The sequence below is a fragment of the Streptopelia decaocto genome (genome assembly GCF_964273445.1).
Source record: "Streptopelia decaocto genome assembly, chromosome: 16".
Taxonomy (NCBI): domain Eukaryota; kingdom Metazoa; phylum Chordata; class Aves; order Columbiformes; family Columbidae; genus Streptopelia; species Streptopelia decaocto.
Window position 1 is genome coordinate 5509543 of NC_138671.1, and position 14420 is coordinate 5523962.

Here is a 14420-nt window from a genome sequence, read left to right on the forward strand (position 1 = left end):
GTTATTCCATTTGTAATATTAATGTGAATCTAAGTCTTAATAGCAGTGTCTGCTTTTATTGTTATTATTAAATCTGTTGTTCCTCTGTGGGTGGTATTTTGTTCTTTGTCTTCTTCAAGGTGACCATGTCTCTGAATTGGATGGTCCGAATGACTTCTGAACTAGAAACCAACATTGTGGCTGTTGAAAGAATTAAAGAGTATTCAGAAACAGAAACCGAGGTCAGCTGCCAATTGTCAAGCATGCTCACCAACAAGCATGGTGAAATTTTAACGCACACGTTTACATGGTCTTTCTTTAGACTCTTGAGAGACGGTTCCTGCTCCGAGAATGTTTTCATTTAGCCCGAACAAATGTCACGCTGTGCACTGTAATTTATGCTATCGCAGCTCCAAACCCTTACTGCCATCATGCAGTCTGTGCTTAGCATCTCATATTCTGCTGCTGTAAGTGGCTGGAGCACAGCAGAGATGAGTGTCACCATCAGAATATTGCTCCCATTGGGTTGGGAGTGTTTGATGCATAGTCCTACCTGCACGGATGGTGCTGTGATCCTGCCAGTGAGCACAGCTGCAGCACAATTATCAGGCTACACACATGTTTTCAACAGTATTTCTATTTAATCAGCTTAATCAGTCCATGTTTCCCACGAGAGAAGAACACGTCCAGTAACACTGTATTGCCTAATCCAGGAAAGTCATCCTGTCATCTTCCTTTGTTGCCAAACACTTTTAGAGGTGGCAGGTGAAGCCATGCTGGGAAACCTGCTGCTCTGTGGTTTTGTTAGCCTTGTGTCCATGATGGGAGACTAAGAATTAGGAAATGGAGGATCTGAGGAGAGGTGCAGAATATGGTTCTGGAGATCAAGTATTTAATCTGGAAGCTAAAAGGAAGCTGGACAAGGTGCATGACACATGTTATTAATAAAAGCCAGAGCTTGAGCTGGCATGAAACAGGCAGTGTTCTATTGAAGTCAATGGAAAAAAGTGTTAATTTATATGCATTGAAGATTTGGCCCTATATGCTCAGACTTTTTTTCCTGTAAACTTCACAACAAAGACCAAAATGGCCGGATACTTAAGAACTCATGTTTTTTCCCCATTACTATTTTTTTATATATATAATAGAGACTTGATTTATCAGATATATTTCTAGTAACCCACAAATGTTAATGTTTTTATCTGAATTTGAATTAATTTTTTTCTTAAAGCGGTATGAGGCATTTCTGACTCCTGTTTTCCTTAGGCTCCCTGGATCATTGAAGGCAAGAGCCCCCCAGAAGACTGGCCGTCCAAGGGAGAGCTGGAGTTTGTGAATTATTCAGTGAGGTACAGAAAAGGCCTGGACCTAGTGCTGAAGGGTCTAAACCTCCAGGTGCACGGTGGAGAAAAGGTGAGTTCCCAGCTGCTAGAACATTGCTCTGGGCTTCCAGGGACAACCATGGAGTGGAGGACAGGGGCTCCAATGCGCTCGTGTCCCACGGGAGCTGGCGTTGTAGGAGCTGGCAGTGCCAACTGGACAGGAACGATCGCATGGGGCTTGCTGGACTTGCCAAGGGAGGTTTGCAACAGGCTACAATGCGCCGTGTAGGAGGCACCAGTGCAAGTGACAAAAAATCAGCAATAGGAACACATTTCTACGAGCGGTGCAGATAGGAGAAGGAATTCCAGCTTTTTCTGCTCTCTGGCTTTCCCCGGTGAAATTTTTGGCGTGGAAGGAAATGACATTCTTTGCTTCCTTGTCTTTGTTCAGGGAGATTTGTTTCTTTGTGATTCAACTGAAAGTTCTGGGGTTTGTGTGCTGGTGACAGAACAATTAGCGTGAGAAAGTCCTCCACTTAACAGGCTGTTATTAAAAGAGAATTATCCGTATACTAAGCAGACAGGATGACAACCACCTTCTGGAATGGAGACACAAGTGCTTACCATGCTTACCATAAAGTCTGAATTGCCCTTTGAAAAGCCTTTATTTCTTGTCCTCCTAACACGGGTACTTCAGCCGATCACCCAAAGTTATATAGGATGGCTCTAGGCCTATGTATGTGTTTATTTGCAATATCAGTCAAATTACAGGAATGACAATATATACATGACAATGTATGACATGGGTTTCTGTGGAACGATAGTGACATTCCTTCTTAGATTCAGATTGTGTGTCAAACCTCTTGGAGGAATCTTGGGGGTTTGTTGGGGGTTTGTTTTGTTGGGTTTTGTTTTGGTTTTAATGATATGCTTTGTTGTTAAACCTGCAATTTGTTGTAGATTGGAATTGTTGGCAGAACTGGAGCAGGGAAATCCTCCATGACGCTCTGTCTCTTTAGGATCCTGGAAGCTGCAAAAGGGGAAATTAAAATTGATGGTGTGAAAATTTCAGAGATCGGTCTCCATGACCTTCGGTCACGGCTGACAATTATTCCTCAGGTACAGTTTCTGGGTATCTCAAAGGAAGGATCTCTAACAGCTTAGCGAACCATAAAAAATGGTTTATCCGCAGAAGAAAATGCTTTGTTACACTCTGGAAATTGTTTCAGAAAAACAAATTATTTTTACTTTAAGTGGTCTTGTTCTGCCACCTTATAGACTAATGCTGGGTGATAAAACAGGATTTAGGGTAAAACATCTTTACAGCTGGGACTTGGGTTTTAAGTGTGTGTAATGTAATGTATTTTCAGAGTGGATAGCATGGGGAGGTGGCCTATCTGCAATGCAATGGAGGCTTCAAAGCAATAACTAGTATTTTAATATCTGTACTTAAAACAGCTAAAGCACTTACCTAATGAAAGCTGGTTTTATATCCAGGATCCTGTTCTCTTTTCTGGAACACTGAGGATGAACCTGGATCCATTTAATAAATATTCCGATGAAGAAATATGGAAAGCTCTTGAACTGTCCCATCTGAAGAGGTTTGTCAGCAGTCAGCCGTCCATGTTGGACTATGAATGCTCAGAAGGTGGAGAAAATCTTAGGTAAGGAATGCTCAGATTAGAAGCATACACTGAGTTTTCATTCAGCCCTAACAGTGGGTAACGCTTGAGCAGAGGTTCACACAGTGGTGTGTTCTGGCTAAAATGATTTAGCCGCCTGTTCCTGTTTCAAGAAAACCACTAAGGCTCAAACATTTGCCAGCTCTTCTGCCTCTGCCATGAATGACCTGATTCTTCTTTGCTGCTAGGAAGGATTTATCCCAACCCAAAATCCTGTCTGATTGGTAAAGAGTCTCAGGATGACAGTGTGTGAGGAATAGGCAGCTCCTTAAACATGGTTTGGTAGGGAGGGCAATGCCATTGTAACATCTGTTAGGCGTTGTGCTGAATGAGAGTCCTCTGCCTGAGCTGACGCTTTAGCAACGTTCATTTTCCGTTATTATTTGAAAGACATGAATGAGATGATCAAATGCCACGCTGCAGTATGTTGCATTGGCTTCTGAGACTGTGGTGTGGACAGATAACATATCTGATAAATACTCAGCTCCCTCCTCATCCCGCAAAGGCAGAGGCTGTGTCTGGAGTGCTCTTGTGGCAGGAGAGGGGCTGTGGGCTGCCCAGATATTATTTTAATTTTACTTTTTCCCGTTTTCTTTTTCCCTATTTCCTTTCTTTAAGTCTGCGTGTGCTCAGTGTTGTTACACCTGTGTGTGTTTCTGAACCCTCCAGCAGAAGCCCTGTAATCATTAGTTCCCCGGCTCTTGTCGCAGTGATGGAAAGAGAGCATTTGGTGGGTCAGTCAGTACTGGATCCGGCCATAAACAAACACTCGCTACAACCAGCTGAGCAACGCTGCAACATGGATTTATTAGCTCTGGGGCTGACAGACTGGGCTGTTTGCTAAATACTACTTTTTTTTTTTCTGGGTAACTTTACCTGATGAGTCATCTGCTCCAGCACAAGTGGTTCTGAGCAGTGGGGGCTCCTTGGTGACAGCCCTGTCCTGTCTTTGTTGGCAGCGTTGGCCAAAGACAACTCGTCTGTCTGGCGAGAGCGCTGCTTCGCAAGACGAGAATCCTGATCCTCGACGAAGCGACAGCGGCAATCGATCTCGAGACGGATGATCTTATCCAGATGACAATTAGGACGCAGTTTGAAGACTGCACGGTGCTGACAATAGCGCACAGGCTGAACACAATTATGGATTACACGAGGTAAGAATCTCTTAATGGTGCGTGGTTTGGTCTGGTTTGTCTCTAGGTAGTCACACTGATGCTCCTGTCAGGTTGTATGTAAGCAATGATGTTTAAGCCATATAATGGTAGAATGTCCAGGCCTGGTTTTGCTTCTGTTGGCATAAGAAGCAAGTTCTATATTCGCTAACCAGAGCCCTGCAAGAGATCCAACCCGATTGCATCAACAGCACTGTCAGCAAGCTTAGGGATCCTTTAACTAGCAGCTGCTGCAACTGTTTCACTAACATCATGTCATATTAATGACTTTAAAATATATTACTATACTTAGTGAGCTTTTACCTTGTTGGCTTTCTGCAATGTATTTTCAATTCCAGAACTATGACACTTGCCTGCCCTCCCTTATCACCCCTGGGAAACAGTGAGTGTCCTGCACCTTTAAAAATCAAACAGCAGCTCAGGGAGAATGTTTCTCATTTGTTGTATTTCAACATGTTGAAAACAAAAGCAAGGAAAAGACAGAGCAGTTTGCTTTGTGATAAAAAGGGCTGTCAGGTTTCCTGCAAGGTGTTCTCAGATGAATCTCCCCCCACCCCCCCGCCACCATCTTTTGTTTTGCACAGGGTGCTTGTTCTGGACAATGGAACCATCGCTGAATTCGATACACCTGCAAGCCTTATAGCATCCAGGGGGATTTTCTACAGTATGGCCAAAGATGCTGGACTAGCATGAAAAGAAGAGCCCTCAGGGGTTTGATTTTGGTTTTTTGTTTTATTTTTTTTTTACATTAGCGACTTGCCACAAAAGTGACTTGTGAATGTACTGTAATTTACAAAACAGTTTTTGTAGTAGACTAAACTTGTGATATGTGAACAAAGTATTTCACTATGACAAGGACCAGAAAGTGAATTTTATATTTTTAAATATTTTCTATACACATAAAGTATTTTATTATATGCTTTTTTTTCCCAAAGAATGCCAAGCATTTTGCCAAGAAAATGTATGTATCACAAAGCAATATGTACTGTATTTGGGTTTAGAATTAGTAAATTATATTAATGGTACAAAACATAACTGGTTTGTGTTTTCTGCATAAGGACTCATTGGTTTTGAAGTGGAAATACAGGCCCAGTTAAGCGGTGACTCAGCTGAAAAATAGAGAAATGATGTGGTTGTGGTTCCAACCTGTTCCTTTCAGCATTTCCCCCAGGACAGGGTGTTGAACGCTGAGGCCTCGGGGCTGTGAGCGACCCCAGGACCTGGGGTATCCCTGCCCAGGGCAACTTCAGCATTATAAAATTCCTCTTCAGCCTAAGAATTGCAAGTAACGTGTATTTAAAACTAAACCTACAGATGGCTTAATATAAATCATTAACTACACAATTTCTACTAATTTGGGAGGCTCCACATAAGCCTGCAGGGACATGATTGGCACAGAAGTGTTATAATTTCACTCTATCTGTCTTACGGATGAAGTCACTATGAGTAAGTCTTCATTTAAGCTGAGCAGATGTGTAATATAATTTATCTCATTCAACACTTAATCACCTGAGATAATATGTGATTTGTATTGCAGAAATAAATATCTCCCTTATCATTGATAAAAAGCCGCCTCAGATAAAGGGAGTACCGTGTCTAAACAGTATTTGCTGCTAGAATCTGATAAGACATCTTTCGCTTCAGTTGTTCACTTCTTCCACCAAGCAAGAAAACGCCCCTATATTTTTCCATAAGTAAAGTTCAGAAAAACTTTGAGAAGCCAAAAATAATCATTTATTAATTATTACAAATGACACTTCTTAAATAGAAACAAGAACCTGCAGCCAAGCATTCGTTCGACATTAAGATTTCATACAGCGGAGCACAAAGTAATGAATTATTTGTCATACGCAGTAATGTAATGATTATACATCAATCAGACTTAGGAGTGTTAACAGTATTTTCTGAGTATAAACTGTGTTAAGGTATAAAAATATTCCTCTGAATGCATAGACAGTGATCGGCATCTGTGCAAGATAATCGGTGTAACAAGGAAGACGTCAACCCAAGAGCTGAGCTTTTTCTCCACTAGGTCTGACTGGTTAAGCCTGGTACGTCCCTGGATTTAGGCGGCATTTGTGGCAGGGAACACAACGGCCAAAGCGCAACACGAGGAACAACAGTTTTATTACTGCGTTACACAGAAGTTAATACACCACCAGCGATTCGGTATAAAAATAGCTATTGCCAGTGACTCGGACCACGTTTGACCTCCAGCACTTTGCAGAAAAGGATATTTTGTTGTGACTAAATGCTCTACTACAGCCTTAGGAGACTGAGCTTCGGTCTAGTTGAGTGGCACGCAGGAAATTCGGCTGTTTGCGTGGACAAAACGAGGCGGATGGGGAGAGAGCTCCCTCTCGTGTGCTGTAACAGTTTGAGTGGCTCCCTGCTCAGCACGCTGCTCATATAAATCTATTTACAGGTTTGCATGCAAGGTACCGCTAACTCGGGCTGTCAGTTCTTAGACAGCAAGACAGTCCAATCCTTTGGGTGCTGTAGTTTCCAAAGAAACCAGGGAGAAGGGAGTGAGAAGACAGAAAAAGTGGGAAATTCACTCTAGTTCAGCATGTTCTGTTTTCCTGTTGTATCTGGTACTGAAGTTTGTTCATCAAATTCATGCTACATGCTTCTACAGTTTCCCAGAATAGAATTCTCCCTTTGTCTTACTCTGAGTAAATACTAAAATCCTTAAAAATTAGATAAAATCCAGCTCTTTAAATACTTATCAATTTATTTATTTCAGAATTTCATAGCAAAGTAGTCTAATTCTGAATTTTAAGTCACAGGAAAAGTGTGTTTTTTCAGTCAGCAACGCAGGTAAACACAAGGCATTGGACAAAAAAAGGAAATACATTGCATAGGAACATCAAGATTTAATATCAGCCCAGACAACCCCGGGCATTTCACTAGTTAATTTTTTACACAGGCAACTTTAAAGTTTCAAGATGCAATTTTTCTCAGGAATGTAGAGAGAAAAGGACACTAAAATTACCATTTTTGTGCTTTTAAAAGGGGAAATTAAAGCAGCGTTGTTGAAATGTGTTTTCAATACAGTAACAAAAATAGTATTTTCAATTGCACACGTCAATATATTGACAGACAACAATAAAAGGGATTTTGGTTGAGAGCATATTTATGATTTGGCTAATTACTGTCACTTTTTGTTTTCACCTGAGAAATAGGGAAAAGGGTAAACAGGGATTAAGAAATCACAGGTAATAAGTCACTTGTTAGTATTTAAACTAGAGATGGTTTTGTGCTTCTTCCAGAGATTTAAACCCTTCTGGTTGTTTTCCTTCTAAATAAAATATGATTTAAAATATGTGATCTAAAAAGTGAACATTAATGGTAATGGACTCAGTACAAATATTAAATGGGTTTCACGGCAGGTTCTTTAGCTTGGGTACCTCTGCTATTTTATAGCAAACAAATTATTAGAACAGTTTAAGGTAAGCCTTTCCCTGAGAGCTGTTAACTCTACAGTATTTCAAGATTTTTCTAAGGAAAAGTGTTGCATTAACAGTTTCACCAATACTTGCTTTGCATTAAGCTACTTTCATATCAGATTAATTACTCTTAGATTAACTAGAGGCTGTAACTGTGCGTAACATCTTCAGTTTATTTCCAGGTTAACAAAATAGATCTTTTTTTTCACATTGTTAGCCCTTACAGATACTGTGTTTCAAATGTAATTTTAAAATGAGAGACGCAAATCTTTTGTTTTATTCTTTAAGCAATTAATATGTCAGTTCGGATGCCTTCTTGTTATAACCACTCCGTTCAGAAAGCGTTGGGACTCTGAAAAGTGAGTGTTTGTCGCTTACTGTTAGAACAAGCTCCAGTTCTTGGAAATCCTGTAGCCTTGCAACATCTTTGTCCTTTAAATAAATACAATAATTTGTTAGGCAATAAACCATCTGTTCAGTTTTGTAAGTAAAAAAAAATAGGCTCAGACTAATACAAGCTATGTCTTAATCTAGAAATGTGACCAGTAAACTGGAAAGCGGACATCCTGTTGCATCTTATATTTATTCTGGGATCCTATTCACCTACTCACTTCGGTCTATTTTTAGAAGGAATGCAGTACTGACAGTGAGGAATTACACTTGTAAAGATCTACTGCATGCCACTCCCAGCTCCTTTTTTTTTCCCCTTTGGTAATTCTTAGAAAGTCATGAACTTAATTCCTGCCTTTGCCCAAGTAGGTCCTGCCTGCAGCTGGCTTGGGGTCTGCGGAGAACACGGGCAGACACCCTTGCTGCTTGAGCAACAACGAATAAGTCGTCTTATAGTCAGTGAAGATGCACAACAGGGAAGTCTGTTAATCAGATCAGCTCCACGACTGACGCCATCAGTGCTCAAGAAGGATTTGAGACCCAAAGAAAGGTCAGCGGTGCACCGGCACAACAGGTCAGCAGGTCTGTTTGCTGCACAGGTTGAGTGTCACTGAAGCGAAAAGCTCGTTAACACTCAGAGACCTGCGCTCAGAGTAATTCTGAGACATCCGTCTGGTTTTTTGAAAGGACTCCATCCAGTCCTTGCTGCACTGGGACACTGGGCTGAGAAGAGCTGCGACAGGTCCAGGGGGTGTGGTGCTGCACTCCATTGAGGAGTGAAATAGAGCAATCAGATATTAATTGGGCCCAACACCAAATGTTTGTGAAGGGAAATGATCAGGAAACTTGAGAACCCTTTTTCTAAAAAAACCCCAAACAACTACTAAAGCTGAGGGGGTTTTTGTTTGTTTCGTGTTGGTGTTCTGGTTTTGCTTTAGTTTGGGGTTGGTTTGTTTTTTTCAACATGAGCCTATGCAGATGACCAACAAATTATTCCTTTTTAATGGTAACCTAAAAATCTTTTCTATAAGTCACTGCACCTCCCAAATTTTAGAGTTCTTACCTTTCTTAACATTGTATTTGGTAATTTTCTGATCTTCTGTACGTGTTCAGGGTTAACACCCAGCTCACGGCAACTCACTCGGAGCAGCTCCTTATAGGTCAGTTCTTGTCTGTCCAGTTCAATTTCAATGAAGTCATTTTCTCTAAGATTAGGGTTTTGTATTCTAACTTTAAGCACCAGTTCTATGAGAAATAAAAAGGTATATTAATAGGCAGATGTATAAAGGAATTGGAAAATATATCTTTATACTAACTTCCAAATACTTCTATGTTCTACTGACTTTGTATCAGTACAAGAACATCTGGACTTGTATGACCACAATTTTCATTAGATTGACTTTCATCGACCTGTATGAAAAAATCATCACAAATCTAATCAGTGTGTGCATATGCATGTATGAACCTTTGTGTGAATACTCATCTTACTAGGTTTAAGCTAACTTAAAAGCAGAAGATTATACTGATCCTTAATTTCCTCAGCAATCCAAGATTGCTTTTATTGTTTTCTAATTCTTCTGGGCATCAGGCACTACAATTCAGATGGATTCTTTTAACTTCTCACTGCCAATTCGTGGCATCAGAACAGCTTTTATTTCAAGAACGAAACTCTGAACTGAAATGGAAACTCTAGATTTCCGTCTTTGGGCAGGCAACATTTACCCGCAGAAACGGCGGCTCCTGTAGCAGCTCACCTGAGACACGGGGCTGCAGGCTGAGCCGTGGGAGGGTCTCTCGAGCTCACCAGCTGCTGACTCACGTTCTTTATTTCAAGGTTGGAGTATGCTATTTAGAGAACTGGATTCCCCTGGTGTCTGTATGCTTTTACAGCATTTGAGACAAACAGCAAATGTTTTCATCAATGTTCTAATAACAGTTCCGGCAGAAATGGGATATCTACCTCTTTAATTGCCTTCAGATGTTCCCTGAATGCTTAAGGATGGGAAAGTGAAAATCTGCAGCAGTGCTGCAATTACCTGTTACCCTCATTTTCACTGCCCAAGGTGACAGAAGTTCTAAGACAAAGTGAGAAGAGACTTTACTGTTACCTTGCATATTAAGTGGAAAAGCTCCTGTGAAGAAAACCGGCTGAAACGCTGGCACAGGCCCCGGGCAGGAGCCGTTCTCCTGCTGTGGTGCAGCCGGATTTGATCCAACGGGCGACGGGGGATTTCGGCACAAGGACACAGCGCCCTGGTAGAGCGGAGCTCTCTGCACGGCAGGTTTGGAGCACGTTGCTGCATCCGGAGCAGCGTGCCCATGCTGTACTGGTGCAACTGGGCAGGTCTCCGCATCAGGCCGGGAAGAAGAGTCAGTATCTCGTGATTCGAAGTGTGAGATACTCCCATTGAGAGAGGGATCCGGAATGCTGTTGCTCATGGTGTTATAAATATAAGGGAAAGGTGGGTTAGCCAGGTAATTAGGGATGATTGGCAGATCCAAATCGTTCTTTAAGGCTGGGAGTTCATCATCTTCCACTGTAAAACAAACAAAACAACATTCTCCGAGACTGAGGAAAATACTAAGTATTGCTATTGCACTGTGGAGTTTCTTTTTTTCTTTCCTTTTAAGGCAAGGGAGTGGAGTGTTGAAAGCATCACAGGATAAAAGATGAATCAAAAGCACTATGCTGTTTTTCTGCAGTAAAAAGAACTGTGCTTAGGTGTTGCAATACAGTAAATACAAAAGCAGAGTCTGATCCCAGTAATTCTGGGGGTGCTATTTCCTTCTAAACACTGCAATAGTTTCGTTTTGTTTTAATCCGTAGCCAGCACGTTTTAACACGGTCTCTGGTGGTATAATGGTATCGTCTTCATAATGTATAAGGCAATGAAAAACAAAGGGTAATATGTTGTTCGATATTAAAGCCAGGGATAAAGGGAGAAGAACATGCTGTACTGGGAGAGCTGAAACGTTACCAATTCAACAGCTGGGAGACAATAATGAAAACAAACACAGACAAGGGAATACAAAGGGAGGGATGAGGTTGTTAATCGACCACATTTCAAATTACTTATCACCTCTAGCAGCAAAGCTTACTCCACTCCAACAGTTACAAAACACGATAAAAATGCTCTACCAGTGTCCTCTAATGAGCTGTTTCTCTGGGCTGCTAATTTTCCATTTATTCAACACAGTGTCTAAGCTCCACAGAACACTGGGAAAATGAGGTGGTGCTCATATAAGGGCTTCACACAAATTTGAATTTCTCCTGTTACTCTTCTGAAAACAGGAAACTGCACCTATCTGTCGCTGGTTTAACCACAGCATGTTTCAAAACACAGTTTTTCTAATTTATCAGTGTTTAGAAAAAAGTTTGGCTAGCTGGATGTGCCCTTTGTTGGTAGCACTCTTCCCTTAAACTTCCATTTCTTACCAAGTAAACACTCTGGAAATCGAGTCACAGTTATTGCTAAAACCCAAACACAGTCTCATGCAGAATAAAGATCAGCGTGTACGTGCTTTAAACACCTTTTTACTAAGTCTTTGGGAATCGTATCGCACAGCCAACACGTTTACCTCCCAAAATCTTCCTTATCTCTCTCCTGGACGTTAACTGGGCCGCCCGTTCCCCTTTCGCGGTGAGGATGTCCTTGTCAGCGCCGGCCTGCAGCAGGTAAGCCACCACCGCAGCATGGTTGCGCTTGCATGCCCAGTGCAAACAAGTCCTGCGCATGGAAAACGGTAACACTGTGTGAAATCCTAACTCTTGCTGCCTATGAGAAGAACAAGACCTAAAGCACGTCTAGCACAAAAAAGACTTTAATTGCAACCTTCCTTGGAAGTTTACGCTGGTTTTGGAGCCTGCAGTGACACCTGCTGATGTAGTTTTCCCTTGCTCTAATGCTCTGGATACCAAAGAACCACAATAGTATTTTTGAAGTTCAAGATTTTTTCAATTTGTCACTTATTAGGCTATTAACTTTTCCAGAAAATAAAAACCAGAAGGCTTGCATATGCAATTTTAAACTCTGAAAGAATAACGTGTACTTAAAATACTTCTGTGTGTATCTATATATGGACACTTCCCTAGGATGCTATTTTTACTTTTTAATTAATGCTGTCAGCACAATGACTTGCACTTTTTGCAAAGTAAATTATGTTTAAAATCCTGTAAGCATGGTTTGTAAGCACAGTTCTTTGCCCACTTGTGCAAGTGTCTATTAAAGAAAAGTCACAGTTCCAGTGTTGTCGGGTGGTATCTGAATGAGGTGTCAAAACCAAGGCGTTAACCTCTATCACCGAAACAACCTGCGAGTTCCCTGCTGGAAAAGGAATTTTCAAACCTGATTTAGGAGTTAATAAAAAGTGTTTCTGGTTAGACCTGAACACAAATTGGCGAGTTGAGGTTTGTGTTTTGACTGCCTGAGTTGGGGCTGCTAGCATGCCCTTCCAAAAGATAGAGATAGATAGATGATGATAGATAGATAGATAGATAGATAGATAGATAGATAGATAGATAGATAGATAGATATGACAATATAGAGTAACAACATAGTGACCTGGAGCAGCAGCAGACACCGGAGGATTCAAGCAGGAGGTGGGTGCCGGCGGTTACCGGCTGCATCACAGATGTCTACAGAGGGAGAGCACTAGACCAGGCTGCCCGGGGGGTTGTGGAGTCTCCTTCTGTGCAGACACTCCAACCCGCCTGGACACCTTCCTGTGTAACCTCATCTGGGTGTTCCTGCTCCATGGGGGGATTGCACTGGATGAGCTTTCCAGGTCCCTTCCAACCCCTGACACTCTGGGATTCTGTGAGGCATCGGGCAGTGGACCGACCTTTTCATTTCGTTCTAAATTCAAACTAATTCGCATTTCATGCGAAAGAGCGAACTCACGGCAGCGTTAGCGCTGGGAAACCTGAGGAGCGATCGCTGTCCCAGCGAGGGGGAGCGTTACCGGGGGGAGCCCCGCGGGGACGGAGCCCGGCCGGGGTAGGGAGCGTTCCCGGGGAGGGGACCCCGCCGGAGGAGCCTTACCAGCCGTTGACTTCGTTCTGGGAGTTGGGGCTGACCCCCAGCTCCACCAGCCGCTGAACCTCCTCCGCGTCCCCCAGCGCCGCCGCCTCCCTCAGCCGCTCCTGCCGCTCCCGCTCAGCGCACGGAGCCGCCATCTCGCCGCGGCCCCCGGCGGCCTCCAGGCCGGGCCGATCTCTCATCTCCCGTGCACCCACCGGCCCCGGGGAACGAGCGGCGGAGGCAGCGTGGAGTTGGCGGCACAGCAGTGTCACCCCCGCAGGGGGCCGGGCTGGGGGACTCTATTAGCGGTGACACCCCCGGCCGTGGCATCGGGTTCCGGCTCCGAGCTGGGCCCGGGAGCCGCGGCCCCGGTGACTTACCGGGCACTCCCGAAGGCACCGGGAAGCCATCTGATATAATTGCGTAACGCACAGCGTCTCCTGCCCCGATATTTATCCTTGCAGGCTCTGGAATTGTGCATCCCGTCTGGGAAATGTTTGAGCATTCTCAGTGAAATAAAAAAAAAAACGACCCCAAACCAATAATAACAAAATCAACATCTGCCTGCAAATCAACTGGAAAGATGACACGTAATCCCTGTGATTTGCATTGCTTACTTAGAAAAGCTGGTTTTGTCATTGTAGAGTCATCCTAAGCCAAAGTACGGGAAAGAGAAGAGCTGGTAAAAATTTCACAACTATAAAAAGTCAAAATAATAATTCCAAACTCCAGGCAGCCTGCTGGCCATTTCTACTCCAGTCTGCTCTGTGCAGCTGTGCTGGCACACACGGGAACTGTGCAGTAGTTCCGTTCCAGTTTACTTGTTTGCTTTCCTGAGACACTTCGAGCAATATAATAAACCCAAAACACAGACCAGTTCTGCCCCCGTTTTCTAAAGCAAACACCCACATCCCATCCCACCCCTGAGCCCCAGACTGGAGCATATTAACACTGAAAATTCATACAAGTTTTATTGCATTGCCAAGAGTTCCAGTGGGTTGTTAAATCATTACATAATCGCAAAGCTTGAAAGAACTTTGTGGCGCCTTATAGCGCTGCGTACGGGAGGTGTTATGGACAATTTCTGTAAAAGATGCTCCCGAAGCCCTCGGTGATGCTGAGCAAGGCTGCCGTGAGTCCTGTGGGGCTTACAGGGTCGGCACTAATAGACACTTCGAGTTCTTAACGAGATATAATTTAATTAAAAATTCAATTATTTTCACACAGGAGGATCAAAATGATTTTGAGAAACTGGGAAATAGCTGATATTTAGTGATATTCACTAAAGGTACAAAGTCACATCTAGAAAGTAAAAAAAGCCAATGACATGAGCAGAAACCAGCTGCAAGATTAAACCGTAAGATTTCTGTTAGATCTGAGGCTTTATTTCCCAATGTATAGGTAG

General features: G+C 42.8%; 2 protein-coding genes across 4 annotated transcripts in view; one reads left to right on the top strand and one right to left on the bottom strand.

Moving 5' to 3' along the window:
• Positions 1-5190, top strand: part of ABCC3 (ATP binding cassette subfamily C member 3) — a 47667-nt gene extending 42477 nt beyond the window's left edge. Inside the window, exons 26-31 of one of the 2 annotated variants that reach the window (XM_082067035.1) lie at positions 120-221; positions 1246-1392; positions 2262-2420; positions 2799-2965; positions 3943-4137; positions 4740-5190. In XM_082067035.1, coding sequence (XP_081923161.1) covers positions 120-221; positions 1246-1392; positions 2262-2420; positions 2799-2965; positions 3943-4137; positions 4740-4848 — 879 coding nt within the window. In that variant the 3' untranslated portion in view covers positions 4849-5190. Of the gene's footprint in view, positions 1-119; positions 222-1245; positions 1393-2261; positions 2421-2798; positions 2966-3942; positions 4138-4739 lie in introns of those variants that run through there. The other variant, XR_014185521.1, reaches the window with a different exon arrangement.
• Positions 5191-7757: 2567 nt separating this feature from the next.
• Positions 7758-13425, bottom strand: ANKRD40 (ankyrin repeat domain 40). 2 transcript variants are annotated; one of them, XM_082067036.1, is made up of 5 exons: positions 13037-13425; positions 11574-11722; positions 10103-10531; positions 9058-9239; positions 7758-8036 (listed from the first exon to the last, which is right to left on the bottom strand). In XM_082067036.1, exons 1-5 carry the CDS (start codon positions 13213-13215, stop codon positions 7896-7898), a joined length of 1080 nt encoding a protein of 359 aa, XP_081923162.1. In that variant the 5' UTR covers positions 13216-13425; the 3' UTR covers positions 7758-7895. The 2 variants fall into 2 exon arrangements, with proteins under 2 accessions (XP_081923162.1, XP_081923163.1); XM_082067037.1 differs by lacking the exon at positions 13037-13425 and adding an exon at positions 12557-12961.
• Between the last annotated feature and the right edge of the window lie 995 nt (positions 13426-14420).

Coding starts and splice junctions, on each gene's coding strand:
- ANKRD40 (XM_082067036.1), bottom strand. CDS start 13,215: ATGAGAGATCGGCCCGGCCTGGAGGCCGCCGGGGGCCGCGGCGAGATG. Junction 11,723..13,036: donor CAGAACGAAGTCAACGGCTG/GTAAGGCTCCTC, acceptor TTCCATGCGCAG/GACTTGTTTGCACTGGGCAT. Junction 10,532..11,573: donor GATAAGGAAGATTTTGGGAG/GTAAACGTGTTG, acceptor TTTGTTTTACAG/TGGAAGATGATGAACTCCCA.